The sequence below is a fragment of the Aulonocara sp. 'chitande type north' Nkhata Bay genome, linkage group LG2 (assembly GCF_057382095.1).
Source record: "Aulonocara sp. 'chitande type north' Nkhata Bay isolate Kocher_YH1m ecotype deep benthic linkage group LG2, A_spYH_male_GT1.1, whole genome shotgun sequence".
In the NCBI taxonomy this organism is placed as follows: domain Eukaryota; kingdom Metazoa; phylum Chordata; class Actinopteri; order Cichliformes; family Cichlidae; genus Aulonocara; species Aulonocara sp. 'chitande type north' Nkhata Bay.
Genome location: NC_141345.1, coordinates 23,037,993 through 23,054,091, shown reverse-complemented (window position 1 = coordinate 23,054,091; position 16,099 = coordinate 23,037,993). Strand labels below are relative to the sequence as shown.

At 40.4% G+C, this 16,099-nt stretch overlaps 3 protein-coding genes across 5 annotated transcripts in view; 1 reads left to right on the top strand and 2 right to left on the bottom strand.

The window, feature by feature from the left end:
- Nucleotides 1-2,046, bottom strand: part of pofut4 (protein O-fucosyltransferase 4) — a 6,652-nt gene extending 4,606 nt beyond the window's left edge. The window contains exon 1 of the mRNA XM_086310994.1: nucleotides 1,588-2,046. The gene's annotated coding sequence lies outside the window, so the exon portion shown is untranslated. The remainder of the gene's footprint in view (nucleotides 1-1,587) is intronic.
- rab9b (RAB9B, member RAS oncogene family) lies at nucleotides 1,203-7,443 on the top strand. Its single transcript, XM_086311037.1, has 2 exons — nucleotides 1,203-1,322; nucleotides 2,252-7,443. Exon 2 carries the CDS (start codon nucleotides 2,326-2,328, stop codon nucleotides 2,935-2,937), a length of 612 nt encoding a protein of 203 aa, XP_086167163.1. The 5' UTR covers nucleotides 1,203-1,322; nucleotides 2,252-2,325; the 3' UTR covers nucleotides 2,938-7,443.
- plp1a (proteolipid protein 1a) lies at nucleotides 7,109-16,099 on the bottom strand. Of its 3 annotated transcripts, none has more exons than XM_086311005.1 (7): nucleotides 15,614-16,099; nucleotides 13,465-13,651; nucleotides 13,175-13,331; nucleotides 12,674-12,842; nucleotides 10,289-10,362; nucleotides 10,111-10,176; nucleotides 7,109-8,262 (listed from the first exon to the last, which is right to left on the bottom strand). In XM_086311005.1, the coding sequence occupies exons 1-7, from the start codon at nucleotides 15,615-15,617 to the stop codon at nucleotides 8,095-8,097; spliced, it is 825 nt and encodes a 274-aa protein (XP_086167131.1). In that variant the 5' UTR covers nucleotides 15,618-16,099; the 3' UTR covers nucleotides 7,109-8,094. The 3 variants fall into 3 exon arrangements, with proteins under 3 accessions (XP_086167131.1, XP_086167140.1, XP_086167148.1); XM_086311014.1 differs by lacking the exon at nucleotides 15,614-16,099 and adding an exon at nucleotides 15,171-15,578; XM_086311022.1 differs by having other exon boundaries at nucleotides 8,121-9,793.

The following is a 16,099-nucleotide window of genomic DNA, read 5'->3' as shown; positions in this document are numbered from 1 at the left end:
TGCTAAAGGGAGAAATTTCACTGAGAAATTCATGAGCTAATGGCTCGTGTGACTGAGCCATTAGCTTGCTCCAAATGAGGAGGCAGCTTTGTGTGTCCAGTATTGGATGGTTTTTCGGTTGACTTGATTTAATGTAAGTTAAATTAATATCGGTTAAATGTAATGTAAATCAAATTAATGTTTAATGTAAGTTAAATTAAATTAGGCCAGAGTTTAAAACTCATACTTAAAAGATGACTTTGTGACTTTGGAATGAGGCGGGGAACCAATCATGATCCAGTTTTCAGTTTTCACAGGTCAAACGTGGAACTTTAAAGTCTACGGTAGATATTTAGACTTCAACAGTGGAATGAGCAGTTGAAGAGTTTGTATAATTTGATCTTCAAAAATAATATCAGTCTCACAATAGAACTCAGTTCTCAGATTTTTGTGTAAGTAAAAAGTGCCAGAAGTCAGTTTCACATCATGGTTACACAGAGATTAGCAGAGGGGGCCACCCCTGTGAGGTCAGTGCCATGAAATGCATCCAGAGTAACATTTAGCAGACCTGAAGTGAAAACCACATCAGCTCAACTGTCAGGTCAGAGCATCTGGTTTTGTTTACTGAGAGACAGAAAGGCCACTTCATCACATCAAGTAGATGTGTCAAAAGAAGGATGGTTAGTTATCTCAGAGAATGAATAGTTGTCACTAAACCACTGTTAGAGAAGGGAAATTAAGTCCAGCTCTGGGTTTAAATGGGTTGGAAAATAATCAGTAAATCGGTAATAAGTAAATTATGCTTGGACAACAAAGTAGAAAGAGACAAAGCAAATAGTAAGATTTACTAAAATTCTTGCACATTTTTCATAAATCCAGCTTTTATTCAGACTGAACTCAAATGCAAAATGTTACAAACTTACAGTTCTTAGCAAAACGATTACCCACGACCCAATGTACGATTTATGTCACAGATGCCCTAAATTAACAGTACTGATAATTTCCAAAATTATTTGGCTAACGCTAAAATATCATTATTGTTGTTATCCATTCATTTTCAAACCCACAGTTTTACAAAAAGCAAAGCATATAAATGATGTTTTTTACTAAGATGCCTACTAAGATTACTAGCATTTAGTGTATTAATGCAATGCTTGATTAAGTTTTTACTTCCGTTTGTTTATCATTTGGGGTATCCGCTCATTTTACGGGCTTTAGGACCCCGCTTTGCTTGGGCGGTGTGCACGTGCAGGTCCGCGATGGGGCGCGCACGTCACGACACTGAATCTCAGTCAGATGTAGGGTAGCGGGACAGCCACGCAATATTACCTACCAGAAGCAGGGTAAGTAGAAATAAATGTTTCTACGATATGCATTCAGTTTTGAAAACATCAGCCCACTGCAATAGTCGCTACTGGTAACTGCGTCGCTTTTTAAAACTCTTCTGAGCCGCATATAAATTAGAGCTAACGGTTAGCCTGACCGGGATGGAATGTCAACAAGGCATCAGACTAGTCGGCTAGCTTGCTAGTTTGATGGGAGGGTTGCTAAACCGGTATACATTACAACCGCTTTACTGTCTCGCATGGCGTGATTTAGAAGTCTTACCTGTTTCGGTTCCCATTTAACTCCTTCTCTGAAGCACTTCTGCGGACAGTTTCACAAACAGCATCGACAAGAGAGTTCAGCGAGAGTTTTTGTTTTCCAATAGCCACAGTTTGGCAAGCTGGTACATATTTGTGGTTTGCGCAGGTGCAGTGGTGGTGCTGTAGAGTGGATTTATGGTCAGCCGGTTGTGGTGTCGGGGTTTTCCTCATGATGTACTACAAAAAAAACCCCGTTTTCTTTAATGTTTAATTTTTACTTCCTAATCTGTAGTTGGCATCTGTTCACTGTAGTGCATAATGTGTGGACTAGCCAGTATTATAGTTTCATGTCGTAAACAGCAGGGCTGTCTGCTACCCTGTATTTTTCTACGCCAGAGACCTTTGGAAGACATCTCGGTCCTTCACCCCGTCATTTTGTCCCTGAAGCTAGTCAACCATTACACTTCTGTCATGTGGTTTTAATTACGCAGAAAGGTTTACTTCCAAGTTATAACAGTTATCCTGTGGCTGCTGACTGTTCCTCTAATTACCTACTCTGAATCATCAGCGGACACAAACCCACAGACTGCTTTGGCTTTTAAATGTTTTCTGAGAAGTCATTATGTTTCATATCCCAATGACCAGCAGTAATTTCCACATCTCGTTTTCACCCTTCCTGTTTCTAGGTTAGGTTCACCCCAGTTTACCACCAAGTGGGGAGGACTTTAGCCCTGTGAGGAGGCCTAGTTGGGTGGGTGGCATGATGAGTGGGAAGAACCTGCTGCTCAAGGTAATCCTACTGGGAGATGGTGGAGTGGGCAAGTCCTCCTTGATGAACCGCTATGTCACAGACCGGTTTGACTCCCAGTCTTTCCACACCATCGGCGTGGAGTTCCTTAATCGGGACTTGGAAGTGGATGGACGCCTTGTCACTCTTCAAATATGGGACACAGCCGGTCAGGAGCGCTTCAAGTCACTACGTACACCTTTCTACCGAGGCGCCGACTGCTGCCTGCTCACATTTGCCGTGAACAACCTGCAGAGCTTTCAGAACCTGGGCAGCTGGAAGAAGGAGTTCATGTACTACTCTGACGTCAAAGACCCCGAGCGGTTCCCTTTTGTGGTACTGGGCAACAAGATAGACATGGAGCAGAGGGAGGTTGGGGAGGATGAAGCGCGGGCCTGGTGTGAAGAGAACGGCTGCTGCCCTTACTTTGAGACCAGTGCTAAAGATGACACTAATGTCACCGCTGCGTTTGAGGCAGCTGTCAGGGAGGTTCTGGCTGCTGAGGACCAGATTGATCATGCGCTCTTGAGTAGTACTATTGATCTCCATGGAAACCGCAAAACCTCCCGAAGATCTTGTTGCTGATTGGATAGGTGTGAATCCACCCTGTTTTAATCCCTCTGGCTGAAACTTGCCTGTGATAGTTTTAAGAGCCAGTCATATATTGTTTATGGTACGTGTACTGTTGGTACAAGGTACTGAGTGCAGTATTCCCTGAAGATGATATGAATAGGATACACCTGCTCTGAGGAGGCGTATCAAGGATTTAGCTGGTTTCTAGAATGTTGAATTATTGCTCCTACAAAGGTACCGGCACACTTACAAGCTGTGCTGCCAGTAGTATGGTACAAACCATTGTTTCCAGCTTGTGCAGGGACTATAGCATCTAGTGCATTTAAGGGATTAACTTTAATCAAAATAATATAATTTGGAATTAATGCATTTGAACAAAGAATATACCAATCCACCTTTGAAGAGCACTCCTTTTTTTGCTCTGTAAAGCTGTGTTTCCACCATAGGAACTTTCCTAAGGGACTAGGAGCCTTTGAAAGGACTCTGTATGTTTCCATCAAAGGGACAAAGGTCTAAAGATTAAATTCTCTGGGAAATGTTTACCTCCAAAAAGCTCTTGTTTGTGCAACAGTGTTTTCCCTTGGTTTAGGAACAGTGGTAATAATGTTTGCAGCACTAAACTTGTAGCATTCAGCCAGTCCATCTTAGTCATCTTACTTCAAGTTGTTGCAGTTGCTTATTTTGCTTACTTTAAGGCTTATATCAGAGATTACTGTTGTTAAGCACAATACTCAGACTTGGTTTGTCTGCCTGGTTTATCTAAAAAAATATATATGAAGAGAGCAGTTGTGGTTGAGTAAGCTAGAGAGTGCAGTGTTTTGCTCAGAATTGGATTGTAATTGTGGTGGTACCAGGGGTGCCTTTGTAAATGTGCCCAGAAATTATGCACACCCACACATTTTTAAATGAAATTAAATAGCGTCTCATATAATGTGCCCCTCTGACTCTTTTAATTTTCAAATATTTTGGGAGAAATAAATAACGGATATATTCAGCTATCTGTCCACTAGATGGGTACTACCAGACACCCCACAATATATTATTATTACAGTATTTTACTTCCGATAAGATATTACTGTGATTTTTTTATTTTATTTTATTTTTAGCGTTTATCATTTTTTAAACATTTGAACCATTTATTTCCTTTTTTAAACTGCAAATTTCATCCTCAGAGTAAATGTTTGTAACAGTTCTATCCAATAAGATAACATTATCTAACTCCATTTATTTTTTTGATACAAAATGAGACCGTCAAGCACACCAACACTGTCACTAAAACCTGCGGTAAATGTTGCCACAAGACAGGGTCAGTCTATTATCAGTCTGCGATTGAATGGGGTCAACTTGACAATTACATGCAATCTATTTCTGATAATACAAGAAATGAACCGTGGTGAATTGTTTAAAATCTCAAATCTCTGTTGCTGTATAGATAGAAAGAAATTCACATTTGTGCTCAGCAACCTTCCCGTTCTATAGGAATGTAACCAGAATACATCCAGCTGGCAGCCAGTTGACTCAAGTCCCCTTGTATGTGCCTGTATTTATACAATATCGCCACACATAATGTCACGACACCGTGCTGTAGCGATTGTTGATTTCTGAGTCGTTCATGCTTCAGAATTGTCCAGATACAAACATCCACCTCCTTGAATTGCATTTGGAGATGATTGTCTTTGCTCTTCTCAGCTGTAGTGACATGTGAGCTGCTCTCTACCTGCTGCAGATGTTTGTTAGTGGTCTTGTGGTTAGTGGTCACATCTACAGAGCAGAAAAAACAAACCTACAAAAATGGAGTCCAAGACTGTGGATTCTGAGTCCATGAGATGAGAAATTCTGGTCAGCCTGCTGAAAGGCAGAAAATAGGACTGGAAGGGCTGGGGCTAGCTGGTTAACGCCAACTAATATTTCAAAATAAGAGCAAGGGGACTGTCAACTAGTAAATTGGTCAAGAATGGCTTAAGTAAAAAATAGATGGGGAAAAAAATCTAAAATGACTTGCAAAATCTGCCCTGACAGCTGTTAATATAGCTGACATCCTGCCCAAATAAGTTCTGTGTTTGGGGTAAATAAAGTAACTAGAGTAAATAAACAGAAGAAGCATTGTTGGTGAAGTTTTTCTGATTAGAAATGCTCTCACCCCTAAACCACCCCGAGGGAAGAGGCCTATGCCAGACTTTGTCCAGGCTTCATCTCGTTGACTGTGACCGCTCCGTTTTTGGGAGATGGACAGAGGCAGCCAGTGTAACATGGTTACTATATATTTCAATAGTCTGACATGTTAAAAAAACAAACAACAAAAAAACAGCCAGCACTTTTTAATATGTCCAGCTTCTCTATGGATCTTTCACTGCAGAGGAAATGGAGACTAATGATAGTCTATAGGAAGCTTTTTGTTATAAGAGAGGCTCAGGTGGAAATGCAGCTTAACACACAGTAGCTCTAGTCACTGCTCCATTTTCTGTTCATGAAAAAGTCTCATTTTATGAGATGTGTCGGCAGTTGTTGGAGAGCTAATGTATTTTCCTGACACTGACTGTGTCTGTGAATGACAGTGTTCCCAGTACAGGCAAATATTGAGCTTCAGAAGTCCCCACATCAGTGAGATAACAGCATTGAAAGTATGGGTTATTTAAATGATTGCTGCACTCAAAAGGAAGATGACCTTGTTTGTCTTCAGTAGCAAGGGAATTGTAAGCTTTAATTTTGTTGTTTCAAATTTGAGCAACGGTGCGAACAATTGTGGTACCCTTATTCTGTTAATTATATTTTTCTTCCACTGCATTGTAGCTGGATGTGTCAGGGAATCAGACATTATTGTTTTTACTTCTTGTAATTTATGTACATGTTTACTAAGGCCAGGGGGGGGTTGGTCCAGAATCAGAAGTAGTACTACTGGTGATAGTGTTTATTTTTTGTGTGAAGCACATTCCCATCCTTCAAAGTGTTATATTTCTTTTTGTAGTTTTACATTTTTATCTAACAAAATTGGGCTTCAATGTTTGATCAGGTACAGATTAAAGTTCTGATGAGTAGAGAGGTTTATAAATATTAATGGCACCTTTGTAATCCTGTGCCTGCCTTGTGAATTGTTCAGTAGGCCTTAAGATTCCCGTATTGTAGCTTTGCCTATTCTGATGGGCTCCTGTACTTCACCAATATACAACATACACTTTTTGCTGTCAGTTCAATTATTATACGTCTCAGCTGAATGTGGTAGTTTGACCACATGGATTGAGTCCTTCCATATCCATTAAACAGTATTTAGTGAAATGTACAACCTCATATTCTGATACTTAGTGATATTTACTTGTTTTCAGCTGGGTTGTTTTGGTACTTTCTACAGATACTGTTGACTTTTCTTCCCCATTGTTTTACTGTTGTCTGCCTGAGGGATTTGCTTTTAAAAAAAACTTGTTTTAAAACAATAATATAGCTTAAATTCATTTTGAAGAATGTAATTTAACATTTAAATGTATTGTTATTATTTTGATCTTGAAACTGCATCTTCTCAAGCAACAAATTCAGTTGCACGAATCGGATAAAATATTTCTCTTTTTATGGGATGCATAAAGTTCTCATTATGGCCCCTGTGTTCTCGTAACGGTTTCTGTAACGTTGGCGGTCTTGTGTCGTCCGTCAGCGTGGGCTCACAGTGTTTGCCTTCCGAGTCAAAATTGAATCATATTTCTGTGAGCGTGCAGACTAATGGCGAACATTACAAGAGGTTCACTTTCAAAGTGCACCAAATCTAATCAGGTACTGTCATATTCTCCTATTATGTGCTTTTTTGGAAATGTAGGCTTACAACAGCTCATGCATTTGATTGTGTGTTTGAGTACTGGTATTTTTTTTTTTTTTTTTTAACTGTGAAGTGAGTAGGGCTTTTAATATCAGGCTGGTAGTCTACATTAATTCAAAGCAAAAATGAGGGCTTTCTGCTTATTATCAGTGTTAATGTTTCTGTAATGAGACAAAAGGCTGATGTCTTATAATACGATTCCAGTTTAATCCTGTTTCAACAATGTAGCTCATCTCAGCGTTTACCTGAAGTCTGACATGCCTGAGAATCCAATATTTATAACCTTCAGTATCACGATACCATCTCCTGTGTCACTGCAGTCCTGCCTAATGTCAGTATTTTTTTTTTTAATGTTGCTGTAATATTGAATGTAAAAGCTGATTTTTAATTTTTTGTGGGCTTGTCCTTGTGTAAATTGTATTCATTTTATAATGATGTACAAAACAACACCTAACATCCGTTCCCCCTTCAGTGCTCAGCCAAGGAGTACGAGTTAAGCTGTGTGAAACTTAAGTGTGTTCATCTTGATTCTGTGTTACTGTAATGAAAAACTTCCCTTCTTATTGCACTGCTGAGTAGAAGCCTGTCACGAATGTGCTCCAGTGCTTGGCTACAAATAAATCATGCAAACTACCAAATAAAGACCCTATTTTTCTTTTTTTTTTTGGTACATGTTGCTTGAAAATCCTTGTGTGTTATTAAAGTTTTAAAAACAATACCTAAACCTGTTTTTAATCTCTTAACAGGTCACTAAAATGCATCTCTGTACTACTGGTTCCCTTTTAGCAGTAGCTACTTCACTTTTTAAAGCAGATATCTGTAACGTTTAAAGGTTAAAATGAAGCATCTGGATTTTGGAGCAACATCCCAAATGAAAAACAGCTTCAGATTTAACCCCAAACTGTGCCGTATTTAAATTGCATCAAATCCTTGAGTGTCACTGAATGACTATGTGTGGGAACCTGATGGTGAATGGTGTTCCTCTCCATTATAAACAAAAATCAAACCATGTGCTACATTTTTATTTTCCCTTCATTAGAAGGATCCGCTGCATACTGTCAAATTAGATTGAGGCAGGAAAGGAAATCTTCACATTTGCCTTCAAAAGTACATTTTAAGGAAAAAGTACATAATCTATAGAAATTATTCACATGCAGCACATTGTGTTGAAATAAGGATAAATACGAAGTTGTAATGCTTGGTTAAGAAAAAAAACCCTGCTTTTGTATCATGCCCCAACTGTTGAAATATGCCTCTACAATATTATTAAAGTGGAACAATCTACAAAACAGTGTCATTTGTTGACACGCTCTGGTGTTACAGTTATTGCAGAAAGCTTGTTACCAAAACTACTACAAAATGTCCTTTCACAAGGTGTCAGACAGGTTGTTCTCAGAGTACGGAGAGCGCAGTATCCCTCCTCTGTCCCTCTGCAGTCTCCTATACAGGTCGTAACCTCTCTCCTCATTTTTTGCCCTGTGTCGTAGCATCTTCAGGTAGACTTGGTACACAGCCAAGTGAAGGGAACAGTGCACCTGTGGATACACGAGGAGAGAATACAAAACACCTTACAAAATACCTTGGCCTCCTAATGTGGCAAAAAGCCAAGGATGAACCATCAGCTTCACATTCTGATAATACACCAGACACTGAGGTTTCATAAAGTCTACAAACAAATGTTTTCAGAGGCCATGTGTACAAACAGTTCAAAGCATTCTTCTTCTTTTTAAATTAAATATTACTGACATATGAAAATGAAACTGCTGCAACATGACACATCCAATATTAGAAGCTATGCTAAGCTTCCACTAAGTCTACTTTTTAGGATTCAAAAGGTTTTGTTAGGAATATCCAGATGTTTAAAAAAAAAAAAGCTACATTAAGTGAAAAACAAGTGTTATACAATAACTACAACAAAATCCCTAAAGAATTAGACACAAAACAAACCTGTCCTTTTTCTATTTAAGTACCTCAGCCATTCATTACCAGCAGGGGGTATCACACCTCAACAAAGTGGTTTTGGGCTTATATTATGAGGTTACTTCAAGTATTAGCACCTAGTGCTTCTGCCATCTCAACATTATGAGAAACAATTTCAGACCTCACTAGATCTAAACAAAAACAAATTGTCCCTTTGTCAATAAGAAACTATTCAAAATAAAATTCCCCTTTGTCCCTTTACCATGAATCCATTTTACATGGTGTTGGTGTTGGGGGTGGGGTCCATGCAGCAGCATGTGGATGAGTTGTATGTGTGTGTTGTTGCTGTCCCAGAAGAGCTACATTGTGGCTCTGGAGAGGTCTGACCCTCTCTTTGTCCAGAGGACCCTGTCCCTTGACATGCAATATAACCCCTGGCAGAGAGTAATGGTGCAGGTGGCCCCAGAACTGGCTTCTTATTGGTTAGCTTTTAAGAAAGACATGACTCCATTGTTGGAGCTTTTCTCCGGCCCGTGAGAAAAGTCCGGGAGGTCAGCATAAGACCGCAAGTGCATGCTTGTCTGCTACCATGGCAGCCAGATGTGATGGTTGGTAGCCATAGTAACCTCTAATCCCCAATTCTTATTAACAGCTGCAAACTACCTGCACATCTTCTAATTTAGTGGTCATTTAATACATATGGTAATTTGTTAAAGTTGTGTTATTTGTGAGTACAGCGGGAGGCAGAAATTCATTTCAAACATTGAACTTGGCAAGTAACAAGAGCAATAATTCACAAATATTTTGGCACAGATTGAAAAACATCAGAAAAAATGAAAGTACGATTTCAAAGCAGAAATTACACCCACAAAAAAAAACAACATAAAACCATTAAAAAAAAAAAAAAACTTCCTTATAATAAGAAAAGTAAAAATATAACAAGTTTAGAAAAAATTTTATCCAGGAGCAGACGTAGTAGTGTGCACATCACATAAAAAAGAAGAGTTGCCATCAATTTAAACTCCCATGTTCGTGGTGAAGCCAGAAAAGACAGGAAGCTGGGTCCTAACACCGTGCACCTATGCCCTTTCTCCCCAGATACCGCAGAACGGCAAAGTTATAGGTGGTTGACATAGTATAGGTCAGCTATGAAAAGACAAAGAGAAACAAGAGGAATCAGAAAATAAAACGAACATAACAGCTTCTGTAATGAAGCATGTGAGTATAATGGCTGCACAATTTGCTTGCATGGCTGGAACACCAGACATTACAGCATTATTATGATGTTTGCATCAGCTGACAAAGAGGAACAGAGAGCAACAGTACAGAGGTCATCAGTCATGGATGCCTGAGATGCCTTGTCGCCTACACTCTGAGCGTCACTAAGTCACATGAGCCATAACACCAGTGTTATATTACCACACTGCAGCCAGACTGGCCTCAACCTCAGCATAATCACTCACCAGAGCCAGGAGCGTGATGCCAGCGCCGGCAAAGGCAGCGATGTAGAGGTCGTAGGTCATGCGGTACTAGTAGGGGGAGATTATTGTTAGTGAATACAACATGTTGTATTTGTGTTATGTCAGTCAAATTGTACAACATGACAGCAGACCTCGAGTTGTTTCATATTATCGTACTCACTTCTCTTGTCTTGCAGACACTGGACAGGGTCATACCACAAGCTTTCCCTGGTACTGCATTCCATGGCAAGAGTCCTGTTGAAAAAAATAAACTTATGTACTCAAATATAACACTCAATTGCACATAAAAAGATAGAATTATTATATTTTGTTCTTGCTGCCTGTAAAATTACATTAAAGGTCCACAACAAATCAATTAATTTGTTCATTCTAAATCTTTGACTTTCACGGTCTGCGGCGCTCAAATCAAACCACAGAGCCAGGCATGTTAAAATTTATTAAACTTCCACCAAACAGAAGAGTTTGTGTGTGTGTGTATGTTGGGGACTATTTTCAGCTGCAGATTAATACGCACATTTGATGTGTTAGCGAGTGTTTAACCCTCAGGACAGTGTAATGAAAGAACAAATCACTCAGTGCAACAGTGTGCCTCATTGTGTGGCAAATGTGTTTTAGCCACACTCTGGGGCTCCAGGGATGGCAGCGTTGTGCTGTGGGTCTGCTGACACTTTTAGTCTGGACTGATATCTTGACAGCCATTAGGTGGATTGCTATGAAATTCTGTACAAAACATAGCCCACGGAGCATGAATGAAAAGCTGACGTTCTGGGGGATTTTAGGAAAAATGTCTTTAAGTGGCATGCGAGCTGCCACGAAACTCTGTAGCCTACAGAGATTGATGTTCCCCTCTGGATTTCGTCTGACTTTTCCCTCCAGTGTCTTTGCCTTGCTGAGATTTTAATTTGATCAGCACTATGATATATGACAGAACTGCTGCAAAACTAATGAGATCCCAATGACCTCAGGAGCACTTTTTGCATTTACTGCTAATCATTCACAAATGTTACCAAACTAAATAAAAGGTGCCATAGAGAGCGCAATCAAGGCAGCAGACAAGTCTCAACCAGCTCTGGATGGCATGAAAATGCCTCCTAGTACATAAACTTTATAAGAGCTAGGCCTTCAGGGAGACTCAAGTACAAGATGTGAGGCGTCAGGAAGAAGAACAGGAAAAACTACGAATCTAACACGAAATGCCAGTGTGCAGTAAAAGCTGTCGCCACTGAGTCACACATCCAAATGAATGTATCTACAAGTTAGGCAATGTATTTTGACACCATGCAACTTGTACTAAAGTTGAGTGTGGATAATTCAGAAAGGCATGAGCAGGGTTCATGAACCCTTCTAGAGCTGCATTGGGCTCGTCGGGCTATTTTAAGTGGCTCCAGTGAAAAATGGAAATGAGCAATAGTAATTTTTTTTTCAAATCACAGCTTTAGGCAATTCTTGATTATAAAAAAAAAAAAAATATCTCCAATTATAAACACAGAATTTAAGGTCAAGTTTTAATAATTTGGTACCTAAAATGTACATCACAGTGTTTGACTATCACATGGCACCTTATCCTCTCAAATTTGCTGAAGTCGGACTGCAGTGGCTTGTATGGCTGTATACATAAATAAGTAGTTCTGAGTCCCTATAGTTTTATGCATTCAAATCCAAATAAAGTAAATCCACAGAGGAAAAAGAGAATTTAGAGCTTTCACCACTAATGCTGCTGGCTTACTGGTAAGCCTGATCTCAGCAAGGACTTTAACCGGAATTAAACTCAAACTGCGCCCCCCCCCTTTTTTTTTTTTTTACTATGATGCAAAATGTTTTATCATCAAAGTAGACCGATTTTAATTTGATTCATTTACAAAAACACTGACTGATGAATGAAATGCACGCATTCTCCAACTAGTACAGGTGTAGACTTTTTCTTTGTTCCAGTTTCAAAAATGCAAAATGCCAACTAATCATTTCACATGTGTTAAAAGATCAAATAAGTTTTGTCACACCATATAAACTTTTGGGGGTCAAAAACTTCTCAAAAATGCCTCTTTTGGCAGTTGAGTTTTCCCACCACTGACCACGAGCAACAATATATTTGCAAGCACCTCAGCTAACTACATTAGCATGCTAATAGTGTCAACACAAGGTGTGTGGCCTACTGTTTATGAGGCCATTACTGTAGCAAAACTACACGCACAAATAGTTTTGCCACAGTAATAGCCTCATAACCGTTTCCCCTCCAGCTGCTTTGTCTCTGTATTAATTGTTATATTGTTTGCATTATGTCCTTAGGTTAAGCCTCAGACAGCTGTGGGAATGGCTGTTGACCTCGAGCGTGCTAAAGAGTTTTTGAACAGTGGAGGTTATAGCAGAAACCATAATCAGGATTTAATTTTCCCAATTCTTTGGCAAGAAATCATCACTGGAAATGGCCGTTTCAAGAGATTTGTTTACAGTAAGATAAATATGCCGTGTGTTAACAGGTTTGCCTTATGTGAATGGATTTTGCATGAGGAGGCCCAACACTGACTGCGATGGGAGTTCCTCTTACCGTACTGTCTCGCATCAACACAAAGCTGGTTGATACTTGCTGGGGTCTCAGTCAGAATATCAATAGTGTGGCAGGTAGCATCCATGTTGTAGAAGAAGTAGACTGGCAATGCCGAGAAGGCAAACACCAGCAGCCACAGCACAGCGAGCACATACGTCATCACTATAAACTGCACAAGGAGAGAGCAGGCCACAGATTAGGGTGCATTATCATATTAAATGGATGCACACAATCTCAGAGTGTTTTTATGAGGCGTGACTCACTTAATAGCCACGCTTGTTTTTCAGGTTAGTTCTACTTATCTCCCTTTTTGCCTCCTCTTCCAACTACTCAAGTCTTAGACCACTCAAACACTCACTGTATGCTTATCTTTGCATGTCCCTTAAGATTTTTTCTTCTTTAGGAGCTTTAAGATTTTTCAGCTCACCACCCACCAGGGAGTGATATATGTATTAAATCCTATCCAATCCTTTTTACTTTTCCCACTCAGGGCCCTCTCACCGAGGAGCTGAGGCAGCGGCCGCACATGGTGCTCCTGAACTCTCCAAAGGTTTGCCTTGCAGCGCTCGTAGTGTAGAAGCCCTCGGCCAAAAGCACAATGCAGTAGAGGAAGAAAAAGGAGGCCAAACCATAGATGACATACTGGAAATATTGAATGCTGAGAGTGGCAAAGGAAAAAGAAAATGTTAAGAGGTTAAAAGGGTTAAACCTTCAAAATACAGACGAAATCATGAGAAGTCTGAAGATCAGGTTTGATCACGCTTCGATGATGGAAATATAGAACGACTTACATGTAGGCTAGGGTTATGTAGTCCTGAAGGTTACGTGCAAAGTATGTCTCGATGAGCCTCTCTGTCTCTGTGAGTGCCTGGTGCCCACAACCACAGAAGAGGGCAATGCCAGAGAAGCAGAGAAGTGTGGCAACAAGGGAACAGTACGGCACCCCACCCAAACACCGCATACAGCACTCATAGCAACCTATTAGTCGACATGCAGCGCCATGGAAAACAAAGCATATTATGAACAGCGGAAAGACATAGTACACCATTAAAACGTACGAAATATTAAAGAATATACTGCATGGTTTTTTTCTCCCAAGGACAGGAAATATGTTTTCACTCTTTCAAGCTAATGAAAATTAAATTGTGCCGCAACTTTTAAAATGATCTGTTCAACTAAAATTACTCTCACTGAACTCCGATTTGTGCCATGCAGATAGTTTTGATTGCATTTGTTCTGGTTTTAAGACATCCCTTTATGAGATTGTTGCTTCCACCCCAGCACAGACAAGCTAAATAGTTTGTGTTTGTTTGTGCTGCTTAAAACTGCAGAACAGTTTATTGATCGTTCTTTCAATCTAAACACGTGCAACTCAGAGTTAACTTTGTGTGATTCGTGCCCCAAATATCCAACAGCAGATCCTTTCTACACAAACTATTTCATGTTACCCTTGATAATTAAAAATATAGGGCTTCTGTCAATTTTCATGATTGGGAGTAGACAAAAAGGTTATCATCTGATTTCATAGCACGAACACAGCATTTGGCATAAAATACAGCTGAACTTGGTGGCGACAGAAAACCCCAGAGGTAAGAATCATGAAATTTGACAACCCAAAAACCTACCTACATAATACTAGGGGTAAAAAATACAATAAGGAAAAACAAAGCCAGCCAAAGCAACCTTTTAAAGATAAAATGTCAGCATTGATCAAGCTGCAGCTGTAAACACACAAGTTCGCTTATTAAGTCTGTGCATTCCCCCCACTAGTCATGTGCTGTTTGAATGGATGCCAAGGGCCACGGGCATGGGGACGTGTCGACTCTGACCCCATCTCACACCCTGACTCCATTCACCAGCCAGGATGGAGAGTGTGAGAAAAGAGGGAGGACGCTGAGGAGAAGGCAAAGCGAAACAGAAAGAGTGGCTGCTTTTGTGACTGGAGAGACAACAGTCTTTGTGCCACACCATCATGGGGGTACAAGGGCCACCAATGTCAAGCAAACAAAGGCCAGAGGCACCTCTGTGCTTTGCGGGCACACACACAAGCATATTCACCAGACTTCCTACTAAGAAGACACAGGAACAAGAAAATGATAGTGGGGAGCTGCCAGTGCTGGAAGAGGATGGAAAAAGCAAACCTAGAAACAAACAATGGAACTGTGTAAATGTGTACATGCATCCACACAGACATGCACAATAGAAGCAGGCAGACTGTAGCTGGTACCATTGCAGTAAACACAGATGGCCGGAGGGGCAAATAGATGGCTCTTTAAGCAAACGCATAGCTTTGTTGGGTGTCTGTGCATGACCAGACATGCAAACTGATTGCATGCGATTCACATAGCGAGGGTTTGTGCACAGAACACAGAGTTTGACAAGAAATTGTGAATAACATAGCTACACAATAAATTATATACAGTACATATAGATAGATTTTTTTAAGAGAATATACACACACATTGTATCAGCATAATCCATAAGTTTTAGCACTAACCTCAGTCAGTCAATCAGGCCGGCCTTCAGATGCACCTTGTGCCAATTAGCCAATTACGAATCACTGCGGCCCTCTCTGGCTCTTTGATTGTGACCCAAATGAAAAGACAAGCCCTGCAGGAATAGTCTTGAAAATGCAAAAGCTGGGGCCAAATCGCCTCTATAAAACTTGAGAAGGATTGCGAGCGAAAGCAAATGCGATAAGGCTCGTCTGAAAAGTAGCCCTGCCATCTCAAGCATGAAATAAATCTCATAATATCAGCCGGTAAGAAGCCGACCTCTACACTGACAAAAAAAAGAGAGCCCCCACTTTAATAACTTCTGATGCCCTCTCACTGCTCCCCTCCCTCCCAGAACAATCGCATACAATCAAGAAAAGAAGTGATAATAAGAACATACTACAAGCTAATAAAGGTAGACTCTAGTCTGTGTGAAGTTTCTTACCCATGTCTGGAAAGATGCGTTCAAGGACTTGTCGGCTACTGTCTCGCTGCCCGAACTGCAGCTGGTCCGCTGATGATATGCGCAACTTGTCTCCGGCCCCCGTATATCAATCTCAACTCGCTGTTTTGTTCCCCCCAACAATGGACAGACCCGCCGATGACTGCGAGTGCAACCTTAAAGAAACAATGTCGCTTTTCAATGAACTTCAAGGAGCAGAAATGATGAGGAGGCCGGGGGTCCTTAAACTTGCGGACATTTACTAAGTTCATTGTTGACGCTCATTTGCATACAGACGTGCTCACAGAGAAGAATAGATTTTTCTTCTTCTCGTGTGTGTGGGGACAAACAGTGGTTAGCTAAGACCTTTTTGTCTTAAAAGTCAAAATGCCAACATGTCCAGGCAAATGAGGAATGAGTCGTACATCATGTTGAGTCGAGCTTGTTGTTTCAGACGGTCTACGACAGGGGTGCCCAATCCCGGTCCTC

Coding starts and splice junctions, on each gene's coding strand:
- plp1a (XM_086311005.1), bottom strand. Junction 13,332..13,464: donor TACATAACCCTAGCCTACAT/GTAAGTCGTTCT, acceptor TGCCACTCTCAG/CATTCAATATTTCCAGTATG. Junction 10,177..10,288: donor GTGTCTGCAAGACAAGAGAA/GTGAGTACGATA, acceptor TCCCCCTACTAG/TACCGCATGACCTACGACCT.
- rab9b (XM_086311037.1), top strand. CDS start 2,326: ATGATGAGTGGGAAGAACCTGCTGCTCAAGGTAATCCTACTGGGAGAT.